The 21,359-nt window shown below is 34.9% G+C and overlaps 1 protein-coding gene across 1 annotated transcript in view; it reads left to right on the top strand.

Annotated features, from left to right (window-relative positions):
* Window positions 1-21,359, top strand: part of IL1RAPL2 (interleukin 1 receptor accessory protein like 2) — a 615,492-nt gene that overhangs the window by 280,069 nt on the left and 314,064 nt on the right. Inside the window, exon 5 of the mRNA XM_039879805.1 lies at window positions 11,991-12,065. Within this exon, the coding sequence (XP_039735739.1) occupies window positions 11,991-12,065 (75 nt within the window). The remainder of the gene's footprint in view (window positions 1-11,990; window positions 12,066-21,359) is intronic.

Here is a 21,359-nt window from a genome sequence, read left to right as displayed (position 1 = left end):
ACACACACATATGGAAATAGGATATATGTTGAATAAAAAAGAAACAGTCTAAAATCAGAAAACAAGAAAGAGGGCTACAGTGTACAGTAGTTGTACACTGTAGCCCTCATGAGCTCAAATTCAAAAGTCAAATAGACTTAAGTTGAATCCTGGACCCATAACGTATTTATCAGCAATATCACTTTAGGCAAGTTTCTTAATCTCATTGAGTCTCAATATTTTCATCTGTCAAATGTTGATAATATTAAGACCTACTTTGTACATTGTTGTGGGGATTTAATGAGAGAATGAATGTAAAGAGCTTGGCATGGAATGCGTGTTTAAGCAATGTTAGCCATAGTGCAGCAGCAAGAATATTGAACTTTAATTCAGGAAACGTTGGTTTTGGTCTTCTTTATCACTAATTTGCAATATAGTGTTCAGCCAATCTCTATCTTTTCTGTCTTTCAGTTGCTTCATTTGTCAAAATAGCCAGATGAGTTAGACAAATAAGAAATTGTCTAGCTCTAAAATTATATATCCTTGAATATCTTCATATATTCTTAGGCATCATTATCTGTGCCAAATTTCTACAATTTGAGAGATCAGTAACCACAGAACCAAAAAAGGATCTTGATTCAAGTTAAAAATTGATTCATGTCATGAAGATGTGGTATAAATATATATATATATATATATATATATATATATATATATATATATATATATATTTCAACCATGACAGAGAAAAAATTCCTTCCATTTGTGACAACATGGGTGGACTTTGAGGGCATTATGCTAAGTGAAATAAGTCAGGCAGAAATAAATACTTCATGATATCACTTATTTTTGGAATCTAGAGTAAGTTGAACTTATGGAAACAGAGAGTTGCATGGTGGTTGCCAGAGTTTGGGGTGTAGGGGAAATGGGAAAATATTGGTCAAAGGGTACAAACTTCCAGTTTGAAGATGAATAGGTTCTGTGGATCTAATAATACACAGCATCATGATTGTGGTTAACAATACTGTATGTTCTTGAAAGCTGCTTAGAGAGTAAGACCTTAAATGTTCTACAAAAAAAAAAAGGAATGGTAATTATGTGACCTGATGGAGATGTTAATTAACACTATGGTGGTGATCATATTGCAATACATAAATATATCAAATCGATACGTTGCACACCATAAATTTACACAATGTTATATGTCAATTATATCTCAGAAAGCTGGAAAAATTTTAAATTGCTCTATCTTTTATTTTTAAACTCTTGTATTTATTTTAGTGCTTACTGCATCCCAAGTTCTATATGGAACCCAGAAATATACTATCTTGTATAATTTCTCTGATAGTAATCACATTTGGAATGCATTAGACATAAACAAGGTAAGGGTCCAGGGAGTACTATTTTAGAGACAGAAAGCAAAATCTTACTTGAAGGGAAAAAGACAAAGTGAAGAAAAAGCATGCTCTGTGAAGAGAAAAAAATTTATCATCACAACTCAGTTTAAGTTTTCATTTTCCCCAAGGTAGTTTTCTTTTCAAGTTCGAAAAAGTTGTTTTATGTCTGGGTAGATTTGTGCTGAATAAACATGTTTCTCTCCTTAGAAGGGCCCCGTGTCAAATGGTATTGAGAAGAAATTGTCCTGCCTTTATGGTCAAGCTTTCCTAAAGCTCTTGCATTGCTCAAAATTCAAATATTAGTGGAAATAAATTTCGAATCTAGAGGAAAGGGCACCTTAGGGCAACTTTAAAGCAGCCCAGACAATTCATTGCTTGCAAGGCACATCCACTGAATTACAAGGCAAGACACTTTGAGCGAGATACCCAGAGTACTTGCTATGGGGACTCTGAGCCAAGGGCAATGGCTAGGTAGATTACCCAGCACTTCCCTGGTAACTTAGCATCTACCTGTTAAAGGATCACTTATTCATTGAAAGAAAATTCCTGAGTTTAAGTTCTATGCTAAATAAAGGCAAATATTTGCAATGGCTTTAAATGATGATGGGAGTATTTTTAATGCAACTAGAATGTGTTCATTTTAAAAACATTTAATCCTAGCAATATAACTTCCTATCTGTTTGACTCTGTGGTTCTCAATACTTTTACCTTCCAAATACACATCTGAGGAATATGAGCCATCACTATCAGTTAATAGTGACTTACTAAAGGAAATTATTCCTAATGTGGGTAGGGATGTATAGGAAATGCATATCAAAATGTTTGAAGGTTGAGCCACCAATAGTTTCAAAACAAATCTCAAAATAACTCTGGGAATCACCAGTTTTATTTTTTCCTGAACCCATCACAGCCTTTCTATTATAGCCGGAACACCTAGAGAATACATATTAACTTTGGATGGAGTTAATAAGCAAAAAACAGGAAGTCTGCCGCTTCCTGTTTTTTTTTCCACTATTTTTCCTCCAGATTTATTGAAGTATAATATAGACAATTAGTTGCTCATATTTACATTGTAAAATTCAATGAGTATTTTTTTCAATTATAGTTGGCATACAATAATATATTAGTTTTAGTTTTATAACATACTGATTAGAGATCTATATAACTCATGATGTGGTCACCCCACTAAATCAAGTACCCCTCTTCCCCTTTACATATTTTTTTACAGCATTGTTGATTATTTTCCTTATGCTACACTTTATATCTCCATGACAGTTTTATATCTATGTATTTAGGCTTCTTAATCCTTTTGCCCTTTTCGCTGTTCCCGCAATCCCCACTCCCATTTAGTAGTCCTCAAATATTCTCTGTATCTATGAATTTGTTTCCATTTTTGTTGTTATTGTTTATTTTGTTCTTTAGATTCCACATGTACCTGAAATCATGTGGTATTTGTCTTTCTCTATCTGACTTACTATATTCAGCGCAATACCGTCTAGGTCCATCAAGGCAATATCTTTTTCCATTTCCTTCTTTTTAGTCTGTGTATGTCTTTAAATCTGAAGTGAGTCTCTTGTAAGCAGCTTATCTAGGGGTCTTGTTTTCTTATCCATTCAGCCACTCTATCTTTTGGTTGGATCACTTAATTCTTTTTCATTTGAAGTACTTGTTAAATATGTAGTTGTCACCATCTTTCTTCCTCTTTTTGATACATGTTTTTTACTTCTTAAAGAAGTCTCTCCCGGGGGTGGCTCCAGAGTGTAGTGGTTTGCACATCTGCTTTGCATGCAGAAGGTCCTGGGTTTGCGCCCAGGTGGAACCATGGACCATAACCCAGGTACACCAGGCCCCAAGTGCATGCCACAAGTGTGTGGGAGGGGACACCCCACCTTCAGAGATCCAGCCCTTCAGAGATCAAGCTCTTAAGGGGAAATGGCAACATCCACGGGCCAGGGGTGGAAGTGGGGGAGGGAGAAATTAAAGAGGGGAAAAAAAAGAAATCCCTTCAACAATTCTTGTAACATTGGCTTGGTGTTGATGAATTCCTTTAGCTCATTTTTTTCTGGAGAGTTCTTTATCTGTCCTTCAATTCTAAATCATAGCTTTGCCGGACAAAGAATTCTTGATTGTAGATCCTGAGTTTTCAACACTTTGAATATGTTGTGGCAAGCCCTTCTGTCCTGCAAAGTTTCTTTTGAGAAATCCACTGCCAGTCTTATGGAAACTCCCTTGTAGGTAACTAGTTGTTTTCTCTTGCTGCATTTAAGATTCTCTCTTTGTCTTTAACCTTTGGCATTTTAATTATGATGTGTCTTGATGTGGGCCTCTTTGGGTTCATATTTTAGGGGACTTTCTGAGCTTCCTGGGGTTGTATGTCTATTTCCTTCACCAGGTAAGGGAAGTGTTCTATCATTATTTCTTCAAATATATATTCAACTTCTTGTTCTCCCTCATATCCATGTCATAGGGATATTGTTACCCTTAATTTTTTTTTCAATAAGCTCCCTAAATTATATTCTTGGTTACTTTTTTCTTGCCATTCTGATTGGATGTCCTTAGCTTCTCCATCTTCTATGTAGGTGTTTCGATCCTCTTCTTCCTCCACTCTGTTGTTTCCTTCTAATATACTCTCCATCTCAAATAATGTATTCTTCATTTCTGACTGGTTACCTTTTATAATTTCAATTTCCATTTTTATGTTTTTTATCTCTTTGTTAAAGTTTTCTCTGAGTTCATCTATACTTCCTTTAATTTCATTGATCATCTTTATAACCAGTGTTTTGAACTCTGCGTCTGAGAGATTGCTTGACTCCATTTTTCCTTGATCTATGTTGTGTTCTTTCATATGGTTCCTGCTTCTTTGTCTTCCCATTTTGACTACCTTTCTGTGTCTGTTTCTATGTACTAATCAAACATCTTATTAGTGTGGCTTTGTGAAATAGGTATTCAGCAGCATGGTCCTGAGAGGAGTTCAGCTGCAGGCCAAGTGTAGCCACACCCAAGCCACAGATACTGTACTTATAGTTGCCTCAAGAAGCCACGCCTGAAACCAAGGTCATCTGACACCAGTGTGAGTTTTGGCACTGCTCAGCAACTGTCACAGGACTCGCTGAGGGCATAACTGAATGTGGCTTGGGTAGGTCCACAAGTTGGGGGAGATGGAATTTCAGGGAATCCTCTGTTATCCAATTTGATGATGTCTCAGCTATGGCGGTGTTGTGTCCACATGTTGGAAGTGGGTAGGGCTCAACAGAGGAACAGTGGATACTGTTATCACTTCTGCCTGGGAGAAAGCCTCATCTTCAGCCCTCATTCCAAAAACTCAGTGTCCCCCTGTAAGTACCTGGTGCCCCCCACTCCCAGCAGCCAACCCAGCACCAATGCTCAGAGCGAGCAGGTCCATCACCATGAAAGTCCGGTCGTGGACACAGCCCCTTTAAGAGGCATCTGTAGCTGTCAGCTGAAGCTGCTGTAGCCTCTGTCTCACTCAGCCTCTTGGGACCAGGCAGCCTCACATCTTCCCCACCTCCTACCTCCAACCATTGCAGGGTGATTTCTTATTTCTCTCCCTCGTTGTGGGGCTTTTATTCATCTAGATCCCCAGGTGGCTCTGCTTGCTGTTTGTTCCATGTTTCCATCAATTTTAATGTGGTCACAAGAAGGGATAAATAAAGAAGCTTCTATTATCTACGCCATTCTGCCCAGGCCCCCTGCCACTTCCTATTTTAAATAAGGCAGACAATATTAGAATTTTGGTGGAAAAATATTAATAAGAGATTAATTTCTATAACATTTACTTGATGGCGGTAATAACAGGCTGAAGTGACAACAAGGCTTGACTTTTAATGAATTGATGTGTTTTTTTTTTTAATTTAAAATATGCCCGGACTATCATTTCTAAGATGTTGCTAAGAAGTAGAGGAATCGCTCATAATAATACTGGTTGGAATCCTGAAGAAAATAGCCTTGTTTTCACCAACTTCTGTTGAAGGCCACCCTGTTTGTTGGCTAACACCAATGTGAAAACAAGAGTTTAAGGAAGGGTCTTGGGCCTAATGTGTGCCTGCTACTTAACCCTCTTCTAAGGAGTAAAGCTTATCATTCCACATTTAGAGAAACTCTCGAAAGCAACCAGACTTAGAAGAGAAGGTACAGATGTCTTAAGTTCATAATAACCTTTAAATCATAGAAACTTCTTTGTAGTATGTTTTGATTAGAGAGAAACAAACCTGGGTGCCTAAAAGCTGCTAGAGAAGAAACTTTATTGAAGTAAAGTGTGCAAAATGATGAAGCTTATAATAAATGAAACACATATTCAAGAGTGGTCCCGTTTCGGTTCATAGGTTTACAGGATTAAAAATGATGTTAAATAATTATGTTTATTTTGTATTTTTCCAAGATGATTATCTAAATTAAGGGACTCTCAAACTAGTAATCTTAGAAATGAAAGATTTATAATATATGGGACTTCAGATTCACTAAGTGAACAGTAAAATATGTGCATCATTATTCAGAATTCTAAATTCTATTAGTTAATTCAGAAAGATATTTATTTCCAAAAAATAATACTGCTTATGATGTCTCCAGAGCTCAGTAATTTCTGGATTCATTCTGTGTTCAGTTTATGAAATCTTGAAACTAGTCAACTATTTTGGCTAAACTTGGCTAATCTCTCTTTATAGTTACTGGGAACCTTAAAGGATATTAACAAAATCCCCTGTCTCTCTCTTGATCTATTTTTTTTTTTTTAGTAAGGACCTCCATTTTATTTTCCCACATTAAGACTATTCCCAAGTCTTCTTCCCAAAGATCTTCAATTCCCTTATAACATCAGGCAGCCTAAATTCCTTGCAGGACAGTGGTTCTCAACCAGGGCCGATTTTGCTCACCAGGGAACATTTGCCAATGTCTGGAGAAAATTTTGGTTGTCACAATTGGGGGAGAGAACTACTGGCATTTAGTGAGTAAAGGACAGGGATGCTGCTGAACATCCTACATTGCACAGGACAGTCGCCTACAACAGAGAAATGTCTGCCACTGAAAGTTAATAGTACTGAGGTTGAGAAATCCTGCTTTAGGGCATCCTTCTTTTTCCTCAGGGTGTGCACGCAGCCTTAGCTAGGCTGGAGTTCAAAACTTGTCCATTCAGCCTCTCTTTCTTGGGATTGTGAATCTCAATCAAAGTGACACAAGGACAAAGAAGAAGACAGAGAGAAAAACAGTTAAAAATGCAAAACCAGTTATAATTAATTCAATCCAATAGAATTGAATGGGATCAAGATGAAATTATTGTGTAGTCCCTTTTGCCTGTACATCTAGACCTGGCCTGGTTTCTTTTCTGTCTCTAAACTTAGTTCCCCAGACATCCTGTCCATCCTTGAACTATTCTTCTGATACATTCCCTTTTTGCTTAAATTAGCAAGAGTTTCTTTCTGTTCATTATAACCTAAGAACTACATGGGAATCACCTGTTTTTAAAGAAAGACTACCATGGTAAAGTTGATTTGGAGATTGTCATTTGTTCCACAGTGTCAGACACGATCTCAGTTATTGGTTTATATGAGGCATGACCCTTGTCTTCCTGGAGCTTATAAATCTATTCAGGGAGAATAGACATACCCATATAAGGTGAAACTTAATTTGTATTTAAAGCAATGTATGCTATGAACCAAATGAGTTGTCCATGGAAGTAGTAAATGTTTTAGGATTTCGAAGAGAGGAAAGATTAGCTTAGGCTTTTATTAGGGAAGGATTTCTGGAGGATGTATCATTTAACCTGGCTTTTGGACAATAGATAGGACCTGAAATGGTGAAAAGGAAGGGTGTGTCTTAGGCATTGCAGGCATGGTGAAATCAGATAGAACTAAGTTCAGATCTCAGATTTACTAGTCAAAAGTTGCTTGACTTTGGGAAAGTTATCTATAAAAGGTAATGTAAAATGACTTATAACAGTGCCTAGCACACAGCAGATATTAAATAAATGCTAACTATAGTAACTATTATTATTTGTTTCCAAGCTTAGGGAGGGTGTTTAAGTCAAGATGCAGAATTAGAAATTAATGCAATGTGTTATGGGGCAAATTAGGGAAGTAGCTTGGCTATAGCATTGATAAAGTAGAAGAAGAGTGGCTAAAGAGGAAGGAAGGGTTTTTTTTAAGGTTATATTGTGGCTGCCTTTGTGTTTCCAGCTGACAGATTCAGATTTAATCCTGTTGTAAATGTAGGAGACATTGGTAGCTTTTGAATGGTTAAATGTTGTGATGAAAATAGTGATTTTGAAATGTGATTTCAATGTTTTTGTGTTGAATGGATTGGAGGTTTCCATTTCATTGACTTTAACATACACATTCCATAATGGTTTCATTCACAGAAATTGATGGTTTGCTTTATGATCCTAAGCATATGGGTTCATATACTTTGCATCAAGCTGTCTTTCTACTCCCTCCCACTTGGCTCTCTGGCAAGTCGAATTAAACAGACAAATCAACAACAACAACAAAATAATGAAACTTGTAATAACAGTTTGTAATACTTAGGCAATATAGTTAAATAAACTGATTTTATTCAATCAGACAACTAATTCTACTGATTTATTATACTAAGTTCATGGAAATTGACCAATAATTTCAGTCAGACCAATTGTTCTGGTTGTACAGGGAGATACAATCTTTGTCGGCAATAGAAAAAAAAAAGTTTATTTGGATATTCTCTTCAGGAAAGTTAGTGTCAAACCCATAAAACCTAGCTTTAGGAAAAAGCAGGCAGTAACAGTAATCGCTTCACTAGAACATTAAGACTAGTGTCATGTTATACTCAGTAGAGCAATGATATTTAAGTATAATTAAACATAAACAGCTACAGAGGAAAATGCAGGGGAGGAATTGTGGAGCGAAACATAGTGTGAAAGTGCATCCCTTGCTCCCATTCTTTCAATCAAAACATGAAGCTTGAGCAGCAAATTCAAAGACTAGCTCAGACCCCAATTAGTCCCTCTAGAGGTCTAGGATAAGTTTTCTAATATAATTGTCAATCTCTACTCTGTTGTTCAGAGGACCTGATATTGACAGTCCTCCCCTTCATTTTCCAAACAGTAATTTGGATCAGATCTTAAAAGAAAAGAAAGAAAGAAGCTTGCCTTCCCATGGTAGTTTGTGCCTTAGCTAATCTGCAAATGCTATGGTTATGCTGGACACTGATAAATTTGTCTCTGGGATGGTGGTCAGGATCCAAGTGGACAACTGCAGTTGCTGCTTTATTATCACAAACGTTTTGAACCTCTTGGCAATTCCTAGGCCTAGAAATGATATGGGAATTTAATGAGGCTCCACTCCTATATATCCCACTGGGATGTGTTAGGGTAAGTCCAAGTTGATCTTCTTTCATTCATGGGTTTAGAAAAAAAAAATACATGTGTGGAATGTCCTATAAGGAATCATGTTGCAGACACAAAGCCATTCTCATTGGCCTAGGAACCTTAGCTTAGTGTATAGTCAAAGAGGCTAAAAACATTGATTCAGTACTGAGCGTTTTCACCTGTCTCCTACTTCCAACTTATATCTGTTTTCCTATCCATTCTGCTAATGGGGGCATTTTGTCACAGGGGGCATCGAATAAGACAATGGAAGCTTTATTTAATTTCATCTCTATATTGGCCATAATTGTAACTATATTCCTTACCTCCCAAGGTCATTGTGTATATCACGTGAGTTTATGTATTTGAAAGCACTTTGAAAATTATGATCCACCTATACATGTAAGGAACTTAAATTATCATTAATATTAATAAATGTCATTTCAGTAATTGACATTTAACAATAATAAAATCAGGGTAAATATATCCATAATCCATGACAAGAGGTAAGAATAGGGAACAAGAATGACTCCCAATTCATATCCTGATGAAAGTAGGACAAAATATTCATTGCTGAACATGAAATACATTACTTATAATTGCTTCCCACCTATCCATTTTAATTAATTGATTCGGAGGCAAGGCACATTTGAAAATAAAACTAAGAATAGCTTTTTATCAAGCTAAGTGTCTATAATATGGATGTGTGAGGCAAATTGACAATAATTCTACAAAGAAACTGAAACTTTTTATAAATAAAATGTAGACAGCTGAATTTAATTTACTTTTCATTTTATTTATGTTTTAAATACACCTAGTTCCTCTCCTCAGAGGAAATCACTGTTACTAGTTTCATATGTATTCATTCAGAAATATTCCATACTTACACAAATAAATTTATATATGCATACACATGCACACACATGCACACACATATATAATATATAAAGTATATAAATATATAAGCTATATATTTATGTATTTTATTCAAAGGATGGTATATTGTACACCCTGTTTAGAACCTTGCTTTTTCATTGAAGAGTATATCTTGGAGATATTTTCATAATCGATGTATAGATTTACCTAATTCTTTCAAGTAGTTGCATAATAATATGTCATTTTATGAAAGTACCATAATATTATTTAACCAGTCTCCAACTGGTGAATATTTGGTTGTTTCCAGTATTTTGCTATATTAACAAACAGGATTTTCAATACAAATATTTAAATTTTGTTTCAAGTATATCCCTTATGTTTCAAATAATATTTAAATATCAGATCATTAAGAGTAACTGAAATGTTTACAAAATGAAAACTATAGATAATATATTTGTATATTTGTCTATTATGCCAAAATTAGCTTAGTTAGAAAACTATATTGTTTGTTTCCATAAGGACAAGATGCATTGTAGGCCATCAATAAAGATTTGTTGGAAAACAGAGTATTTCACTAAAATTTTCCCATTTCAATCAATTTGGATATCAGGAAGATGAAGTTAATGTTATGTAAATTTCTTTAATAAGAATTTCTGGTGCATCAACAACTATTTTGGAAATCTCACCCAATTTATATATTTTCCTAACTTTTCCTGACACGTGGTCAGCTTTCTTTCTCTTTCTCTTCTAAACTTCCTTGCAAATATGAGATGAACTTTTCTCATGTCAGCAGGGAATTCTTAAGCCAGTGAATTAAAGGTGGTTTAATGATTCTCTTATATGCCCAGCTCTATTCTGTCTCCTGTGAATTACAAAGACATATAAAACATTTCCCTTTAATAAGTATGAGTTCAGTCGGATAGTTGAAGCAAGACATAAATCTGGGAACAATTAAACAGAATTCAGGTTATAAATAATAGCTTGATATAAGGTTTGCCATAAAGCATTTTATATCTTCGTGACAAGTCCTCTCAAATTTCTTTCTTCCAAGTGCCTCTCCTTTTTTTTTTCCCACGCTCCATAACTTTGACTCCTTATCCCCCCCGCTGTAGCGTTGTTACAGCATCCTCTTAGCTGGTTTTGCTTTCCCCAGCCTATCCTGTACATCAAGCCAATCATCTTTAGATAGCACTTCTCTTGAGTTTTCTGTTGTTGTTGTTCCAAGAATCTAGAATGTCCTTCTAGTTTACTATATCATGTCCAAATTCCCCTGCGGATTTCTCAGGATCCTTCAGAACTGAACTCTATCTTATCTATCTAGTTTCATTTCCAGTTACTCCACATCATGAGCAATTTGCCCTGTACCCTACCCCACCAAACTCCTTATAGCCAGATCATTTTCCTCTAGCCACACTATGCTTGCTAAGTTCTACCTCTGTTCCTCATTTGTGTTGATAACCTTTCTTTCATTTATTCTTCTTTATTCTCTGCCTTTCCAAATCTTCTCCATTCCTTAAGGTCTATGAGGAGACCCATTTTTCTCCATAAAACTTTCCTCAATCCTGCCAACCAATACTGACCTTTCTTTTTGCCATTCCTTTACCACATACAGACTTACAGCTCAAATGATACAATTTTTCATTGCGTTGTAGTCTTTGTTCTATTACCTCTTTATAAATTTGTTTTTTTATTTTTCAATGACAGTTGACATACAATATTAATTTTATGTGTACAACATAGTTATTAGACATTGATATCACTTATGAAGTGATAATCATGATAAATCTAGGTAAACATCTTTATTTTAATGTGCTCATTCTGTGTTCATAGTCCTAGAGCTTATATTTACTTCCTCCTCCCTTAGCACTTAGCATAGGATTTGGTGGACAAAGGATGCTCTATCAGCATTTTTGATCAATTATCCTAATGAAAGTACAAGTGCTTTATTATATTGTTTTGTATGATGAGGTAGAGAGTAAGGGATGATTCAGAGGCATAAAAATTTCAATCCACCTGAAATGTCCATTAGGGTTCACTAAGAATATATAGAGGTATGGAGATTTAATATTTATCTGATTGTACTTTTAAAAATCTATATTTCTTTACATTAACAAGCTTATAAAAACCACTCAACATAGTCTACATGTTTGATTTTGTTGGAAAGTGTAGCTGTCGAAATGACCTATTTACTGTGATCAATGATGCTCTAAATATGCTTGGGAAATAGATATTGTATGGATAGAGTAACAACTCAAGTAGGAATACTGTCTAATAAATGTTTACACTCTATCAAGTCTACAAGCATTAAATATCACCCATGATAAAATCTTTCTTAACCTGTAATTTATTTCAATTTTTCCATTACCTTCTTTCATTTTCTCTTCTAGCTTTACTCACAGACAAGCCTCCCAAGCCATTGTTCCCCATGGAGAATCAGCCAAGTGTTATAGATGTCCAGCTGGGTAAGTCCCCTTCTGGGAATAATATATCCTAAATTTGCTCTGTTAACAGATGAGGAAAATTGCATGAACCAAGAAAAGTTTATTGCTACTGTTATTACATGTGAATCAATTTGCGTCTACTCATTTATAACCCTGGAGTCCAGTGCAATAGCAGTTTAAGGAAATGAGTTTGTATTGCATCAAAGAATAGTGATGCTAATTGGTTACACTGGGTATTAAGTGTGCCGTAGGACAGAGGTTTTTAATTTTGTGATTGATAGATTCGTGAATGTCATGCATTGATGACTGGTACAGAAAACTTCATGTTTGTCAGCCATTTTTTTTTTTAATTTAGGGAGCATGAACTCTTGGAGAACAAACACTTTTTTAAAAATAAAGAGCTCCTCAGTAAGCCTTTAAACTGGTTTGATAATATTATTTCCAATGATACAATCCATGGCTATTTAAAAGTTGTTTTTATGGTGAGATCCTGAATATTTATGAATCATATGGTATTGGGAAAAGTAAAAAGTTGATTTGTGAGTACTATCATCTTTTTATAGTCTCAAATACACAAGGTATTGAGCCTTCTTTTTGTGTCCCCTACCACTAATCCTTAGATTTCAAGAACTATAAGATTGAAACTCAGAGGCCTGCCAATATATCTTTCAAATCATGGCCTTTAAGTCATGTACTTAAATATGAGTGAGCTTTCATCTATCGGGTTTCATTCTCTTCAATTCTAAGAAAGTCTTCAATTCTCAGTAAGAGAACTGAGTAAATAAAGCTGGAAATGTATTAGATTTATTTTGGGCATGTGATTTACTCAAATATGTGACCGTGGTGGTACTTACTAATTATATAACCAGAACAGATGAGTCGGCCCCAGTATTTCACTCATTTTGGAGGTTTGGGGCTCAACTTTTGATCTTTCCAATTCTCTTGAATTATTAGAGGCTTATTGCTATCTGAAAACAGGTGAGAGAAAATTACATTCCTAAGAGCTTGTTTATTTTTTCTAAAATGTAATATATTACATTGTAGTTAATGCAGCCTAGCAGTGTGAGTACCAAAGTTAAATATTTTAAAACAAAAAGAAGAAAAAATAATAAACATGTTGTCAAGAGTGGGCTGTGGGAATGGCGAATATTCTGTAGACAATGTTGAAGTATTAGACTATGGCTCTCCCCTTACCACTTGTATTATTTTGCACTCATTACATTTTGTTAAAAGCAAACCTAGATGTGTTGGCACATGCCCTCAGTAATTTTATTTACATCTTTCAATCCACTCTGGGATAAAAATACCTCAAGGATACTCTGGTTTTCCAGGGGTTACATGAAGCTATAAAATGATCTTGTACCATTTGTTTTCATGGAGATTCAAGTGCACAAGTTGCTTTTATATGAAAACATATATTAAGGAGTAGAAATCAAAATTCACACTATTTCGAATAAAATATGAGTAAACTTTGTGTTCATGCCTCTGTGTAATTACTTCTTCATTCTCCTCTGCCATTAGGCAAACCAACAAAAAAGTCTGAGCAGTAATTCTCTAAAGCAAGGAGACAGACCCTTGTAGGGAGTACATTTAATTCAGATGCACTAGCTGTAACACATGTATGTGCTATTCAGGACGTCTCTAAGATGTGCTTCATATGAATGTGTATTTCAACATAGGTATATATGCCAAAATAACCCACTACCAACACCACCTACTAAAGTAATTTGCTTCCAATGTACATTAGATGCAAGGCTTAACTTTATCAGTTTTTAATTTGTAACACCACTTGGAAACAACTTTATTGACAGAAAAGTGGAGACCTGCCCATTTTTCATCCCAGAATGGCTGTTTCCTTAAGATGCTAAAGCAACCATGTCATTCAGAGAAAGAAAAACAAAATCAGTTAAACCAGATCTTTGGCATTTCAAAAAGAAAAACAAAATCAGTTAAACCAGATCTTTGACTGGTTGATTTTAAGTGACTAACTTTTCCACAAATTTATTTAAAACGATTTATTTACAACTAAAAATGATTTTGTAACTTACTCTTATGCCTCAATAGTAAGGTGATATTAGGAACACTGTAAATGTCAAATTGTTCTTCATTGTCAGTGGGAGCTTTGCAGTCAGAATGATGAGGGTTTGGAAATGCCAAAGATAAAAAAGAGATAAAAAAGGTAATTGGAGCAATTAGAGGATTCTGTCTATATGTGGAAAGCTTTCAGAATTCAGTAAGATTATGAAATCTTCTGGAAATTATTTTCCTTATTTTTTCAAACTTATTAAGCACATTCAGATTTAGACATACTCTAACAAGAACTAAAACTAGTACTACCCAAAAACACAACAATACAATCCAAGTGGTGAAGCACATGTCACAGTTCAGTTTTTCCAAATCCCAATACTTAAAAACTGAGACAACATTGTGGTAGATTTAAAGTTGCCTACAGATTTTTTTTTTTTGCCACTCCTACCATTTAAACATAATTTCTCATTCCTCTCTCCTTGAAACTTGGATAGCCTTAGGTACATGTTTGACCAATAGAGTATGACATAAGTGATATTCTGGGATTTTGGAGGCTAGGCCAAAAGAAACCTTGCAACTTCTGTTCGGGTATCTTTGTCTGCTCTGAAACTACCATGCTGTGAGAAGCTCAAGCTACTTGGAGAGGCCCTAGAGGATGAAAAACCATGTGGAGAATGAGAAGCCAATGAGCGCCAAAGCACCAGATATGTAAGTGAAGAGGCCATCTTGGAAGTGGTTCCTACAGCAACAACTGCCTTGGCTTATGTCATGTAGTTCAGAAACAAATCTCAAAATTTATTATTTTAATGTATTTATTTTAATTAGTTTCAAGTATATAGTATATTGGTTAGACATCTTTATAGTTCATAAAACGATCCCCCCAATTGCTCCCTCTCTTCCCTGACCCTCCACCTAGCCAACGTATTCATGCTAATTGCATTCCCTATGCCGTGCTCCCCATTCCAGTGACCATCCATCAGCTACTAATTTGTACTTCTTTAACCCTTCATCCCATTCTCCCAGTCCCTCAAACCCCCTCCCCTCTGTGCGTCACCAAATTGTCTACTATATTTGTGAGTCTGTTTTTGATTAGTTTGTTCTTTTTATCCCTTAGATTCCGCATATAAGTGAAATCATATAGCGTTTATCTTTCTCTGTCTGACTTAAATACCTTCTAGGTCCATCAAAGCAATATCTTTTTCCATCTCCTTCCTTTTAGTCTGTGTGTGTCTTTTTAATCTGAAGTGAGTCTCTCATAGGCAGCATATGTAGAGGTCTTATTTTCTTTACCATTCATCCACTTTTTTAGTTGGAGCACTTAATTCTTTTCCATTTGAGGTACTTATTGATGGGAATGTAGTTGTTACCATTCTTTATTCCTGTTTTTGATACATGCTTTTTCTTCTTAAAGAAGTCCCTCCAACACTTTCTGTAATACTGGCTTGGTGGTGGTAAATTTCTTTAGCTTATTTTTGTCTGGGAAGCTCTTTATCTGTACTTCACCCCTAAATGATAGCTCTTCTGGATAAATTATTCTGGGTTGTAGATCCTGTCGAATATTTTTTGGCAAGCCCTTCTGTCCTGCATAGTTTCAGAAGTCAGCTGCCAGTCTTATGGGTGTTCCCTTATAAGTAACTGTTTTTCTCTTGCTGCTTTTAATATTCTTTCTTTGTATTTAACCTTTGGCATTTTAATTATGATGTGTCTTGCTGTGGGCCTCTTTGGATCCTAGATTTTTGGAATTCTCTGAGCTTCCTGAGGTTTATGTCCATTTCCTTCACCAGGTTAAGAAAGCTTTCCATCATTATTTCTTCAAACAGCTGTTCAACATCTTGATTTTCTTCAGTTACGCCAATCAGATGGATATTTGTACCCTTAAAAATGTCCTTTATGCTCCTTAAATTATTTTTATAATCTTGACTTCTTTTTTCATGCCATTCTGATTGAGTGTCCTTGGCTTTCCCATCCTCTAGATAGTGCATTTGATCCTTTTATTTATTCACTTTGTTTATTCCTTTGTTTATTCCATTTAATATATTTCTTATCTCAGATAATGTGTTCTTCATTTCGGACTGGTTCCCTTTTATAATTTCCATTTCCATTTTCATGTTTTTTAACCTCTTTGTTGAAGTTCTCACTGAATTTATCCAAAAAAAAATAATAATAATCATTGAGCATCTTTATAACCAGTGTTTTGAACTCTGCATCTGTTAGATTACTTGACTCCATTATATCTGTTGTATTCTCTAATATGGTTTCTGCTTCTTTGTCTTCCTATTTTGGCTGATTTTCCATGTCTGTTTCTAAGTACTAAGCAAAGCCCCTGTTTCCTGGTCTTATTAGTGTGGATTTGTGAAGTAGGTGTCCAGTGGCACAGTCCTGAGAGGGGTTCAACTGCAGGCCAAATTTAGCCCAAGCCTCTGCCCCTCTGGGGCCACTTGTTAAGATTCAGCAAGCAGTCCACAGATGCTGTGCTTATAGTTGCCTCAAAAGGCCACACCAGAAACCGAGGCCAGCTGCCTCCAGTGTGAGTCTAGGTGCTGCTCAGTAAGGAAACCTGACTCGCTGAGGATATACCTGGATGTTCCTTGGGTGTGTGGCCGCGGGTTGAGGGAGGCAGGGTTTCAGGGAATTCTCTGGGTGGAGCGACCTCTGTTATCTAGTTTGATGACTTTACAGCTATGTCCGGTGCACTGGTAAGGGGGAGGGCTCCACAGGGCATAATGGATACCGCCGGCACTTCTGTACAGGCGAGTATTGCCCTGGCCCTCACTCCAACAATGTCTCCCTATAAGTCTCTGGTGCCTCCTGAGCACAGCCAAATCGGCACTAGTGCTCAGAGCAAGCAGGTCCTGCACCATGAAAATCCACTCCCAGATTCAGCCCCTGTAAGAGGCATCTGATGCTTCTGCTGCCGCAGGCTCCCTCTCACTCAGCTGCTCGAGACCGAGCAGCCCCCAGTCCTCACCCTGTCCTACCTTCTGCCGTAAAAGGGTGCTTTCTTGGATTTCTCCCTAGTTGTATGGCTTGTTCATCTAGATCCCAGACAATTTTTCCTTGCTGATGCTCCTTGTTTCCATCACAACTTTGATTTGGTCACCAGAGGTATAAACAGAGCCTCTATCATCTATGCCATTTTGGTTGCCTCCACAAAAATGTATAATTTTTGACTCAGTCTTTCCACATATTGAATTTTACTGGTGTTGCCTTTGAAAGGGTTTTCAAATTCTTCTTCAGTGAGCTTCACTTTGTTAGATATTCGGACATGAGCGATCTCAAATTTCTGACACACAAAAAAAATGAGTGAAATAAAATAGTTGTCATTTGTCACAGAGTTAGTAGTAGTTTGTTAAACAACAATAGATAACCAGAACAACCATTAATTAATTTTCTCTAGAAATGGAATTTCTCCGAATTCCATTTTCCCCATGGACAAGAATCTCATGTGGGCATTTTATGCAAAATGAGAAATATTGTGGGAAATACTTAACTACTAGCTTCAAGGTAGTTTTAGAAAATACGGTCTGGAATAATTGTTCATATGTTTGAGGGTTACACTTTGTTCTCAGTTCTGAATATTTCTAAAATCAATACGGTAAATGAAAAATTTTAGTAGAAATTGACCACCATTTACTTTTTAGTTCATGAAGTAGACATTGGTACAGATATTTTGTCTCTAGAGGAAAATAAACATCTTGACTTTCTTATAGTGTAATCCATTAGTCATCCACAAGGTTCTAGAAATTTACATACTTTTTGCTGACATAGTAATGACAGTTTGGTTGTTGCTAAATTGTGTTCACTTTGTAATGCTGAAAAAAGATTAATCTTAACCAAATAATCATATATTTTGAGATAACAAACATGTTCTTAACAAATAATCTGAAAACTATTGCTCTCACAATGCAAGCCTATTCAGCCATAGCTGCCTGTGGTAATGTATGAAGTATAAATACAAAAGCGAGTTACAAAACACACACAAAAATCTAATTTGGTCCTGTGATCTTCCATTTCTTTTCTCTCTCTGAAGATAAATTTAGCTTTTAATAAAATAAATAAACCTTTACTCTACCAGGGCTAATTCTTTTTTTGGCAGATGGAAAGAAATATATTTTCAATATTTTTTAAGAAAAATAACATGATATTACAGTATATTAATTTATATTGCACTTTAATAGCAAAGTAATAAAACATCATAAGGACATGTGCACCAGTTGAAATGTATCGACACGCAGAAGACCCTTCTTTGTACACTGCTTTTTTTATAGAACCCAAATGCATGCTTTACAAACTGTACCAGACTCCCAGAAGTTTTGAAACAGCCATGAACAAAGGTGGAAGAAATGATTGGATATCTAATTTCCATTAAAGTTGAATTTGGAAATGTGCTCTAATCTCAATGGTGATGATAACTTTCTTCTTGGATGTTTTTAAGACATTCAAAAAGGTGTCGGTGTTTTTTAAGACATTGAAGAAGCCAGTCAGTGTTATGCAGAAAGTAAACATAAACATTGTTTATTTTCTCTTTTTTTGTCAAAGAGTCAAAAAGAAGTTTTGAGGTCCTAAAGCATATCAATAATAAAAAAAAAACCTTAGACCAGTGAAATAATCCAAGCTAATTAAATACCTCAGTTGCTTCAAAAAGCCAGATTGTTTATCTTTAGATGAATCTGATTCAGTATAAAAATTTCCTTTATTTCACTTCTATCCTCATTCAGAATTTATTTTATTTTTACAGGCTATTCAAATTCATATTTTATGACTGTGTTAGGTGCTACTGGATCAAATTTTTTATTGTATATAAGAAGTGTTAATCTTTGTCAGAAATTGATTTCACCAGCATATCACTTTCTACTGAAAATTATATTAGACCACTGTAAGAGGTTCTATAAGAGAATAAAGCAAAATATAATATTTAATACAATATTCAGGATTAGAATACAAAAATAAATGAATAAATAAATAACTAAATAAATCCCAAATTAGGAAATTAGTTGTTCAATCAAATCTATCTTTTAAAAACTTTTTCTAAAAAAAAAAAATTTGTTGAGTTCATAGCGGATAGGAAACACTGTCTTAGAACATTGTGATATGGGGGTGAATAAATGAGGTCCTAAAGTGGTCTCAGTCTAGTGGGGAAGACAGATGTGTAAGCAGAATTACAATGCAATATGATAAATTCCAAAACAGAGATGGGGAAAGAGAGTTTTTTGCTTTTTTGTGACAAGACCTCATAAATTAACAGTTCTATACTTTGCTTTCATTCAGTATAAGTGCATATCTCTGTAACTTCAATCCAAGTACTATATTTATTTTGAAATAATTAAAAATTGCTAAAGATAAAACTTTTTGAAATAATTGTCCACCATTTGCTTCAATATGGCAAATACTAAAAGTAGAAACTTATGATACACTTGAGTCTCTTCAGTTTAGTAAAATTAGTCAACTCTTTCTAAAATCATAGAACAAAGAATTCAAAGCCAGTCACCAACCAATTGAGCTAAAAATGTCAAAACAGAATTAAAATAAGTCAATCATGTTATTCATGAGATATTCATAATCAACTTGCAACATTACAGAAAAATCTTTAGTAAACTGTTAACATTGTCTTTTCATTCTTAAGTGTCTCAAAACAAGGATTACTGAGTTATAAAAACTGGGACAAATTATGTAAACAAGTTTCAATCTCAAACATTAATACAGGAGCCAACTCTTAGGGAAAAAGCTTGGCCCAGATTTTCTAAAGTTGTAAGTAATGCAAATGTTGTACATTCTGGGAAATAGAATGGTTTGTAGTTTGAGGCAGCCTATGCTAAGCATGTACATGTTACCTTGCACAAAAAGTAAATCCTTCAGAAAGAAACCACTAACCCTAGAATATCTACAAGGAAAAGTGAATACTGCCATGGTACAAGACCAATGATGCATGCCAAGAAAGCTGAGTGAACTCATGATACCTTTCTTCTTCCTCTCCAAAATTTTCACTAATTCAAGATTAAATGAAAGTTTTCAAGGCATTACTTGAAGCTAACAGAGTATGAAGGGTATAGAAAAACAAAAAAAATCAACAAAATCCTTTTCTACTACCATTATACATACATTGTGTGTACTGTCATGGCTTAAGCTAATGAAATGATCATGTATTGCTCTAAGGTTTGTGTTATTTTTATTATAGTATAATGAATATGATAACATTATATAGGCCCAAAATTATATCCTCAAAAAAGCTATGTCTTATAGGAAAATTCTAAAATAATAATAATAAACAACTATATTATATATATAATAACTATATAAATAAGTTATTATTATTTAACAATAGCTCTACTACTACTAATAGTTATTGTTATAATATTTAATATTATTTAGTAATAGCTCTACTACTAATAGTTATTGTCATAACAACATTTAGTATTATTAATAGCTCTAGTACTACTAATAAGAGTTATTATTAGTAGTTGTAATAGTAACAGTAAAGCTATAAATTATTAATTGCTTACCAGGTACTAGACACTATACTAAGTAATTTATTTGGATAATCTTATTAAATTTTCCCAATAACTTTATGAGATAAACACAGCTATTTGTTTCATTGTTAAGAGAATTATCGAGATATTATTTATATACCATACAATTGACCCACTTAAATCATACATTTCAGTGGTTTTAAGTATATTCACAGAGCTGTATAGCCATCACTACAATCAATTTCAGAACATTTTAGCATTCAATAAGAAACTCCATACCCATTAGCAGTCATGTCTCAGCCCCCCACCTCCATTCTCACCTCCAGGTCCAAACCACCACTAATCAATTTTCTGTGTCTATAGTTTTGCCTACACTGGACATTTAGTATAAATGAAATCATACAACATGTGATCTTTATGATTGGCTTCTTACACTTAGCATATTGTTCTCAGGTTTCAAACATGTAGCTTATATCCGTAATTCATCCCTTTTTATTGTCAAGTCATATGCCATTGTATGACTATACCATATTTCATTTATCTATTAATCAGTCGAATAACACTTTGGTTGTTTCTACTCTTTGATTATTATAAATAATGCTGCTATAAACCGTCATGTACAAATTTTTGTGTAGACATATGTTATCATTTCTTTTATGTATATACCTATCAGTAAAATTATTTGGCCACTTGGTCATCTATATTTTACCTTCTGAGGGACTTCTAGATGTTTTTCCAAAGCAGCTACACCATTTCACATTCCCAGCAAAAATGCGCAAGCATTCAATTTCTCCAAATACTTGCCAACACTTCTTGTTTC

The sequence above is a fragment of the Pteropus medius genome, unplaced genomic scaffold (assembly GCF_902729225.1).
Source record: "Pteropus medius unplaced genomic scaffold, Ma_sr-lr_union100, whole genome shotgun sequence".
NCBI lineage: Eukaryota > Metazoa > Chordata > Mammalia > Chiroptera > Pteropodidae > Pteropus > Pteropus medius.
The sequence above is the reverse complement of the archived record's forward strand: the minus strand, read 5'-3'. Positions and strand labels throughout refer to the sequence as shown.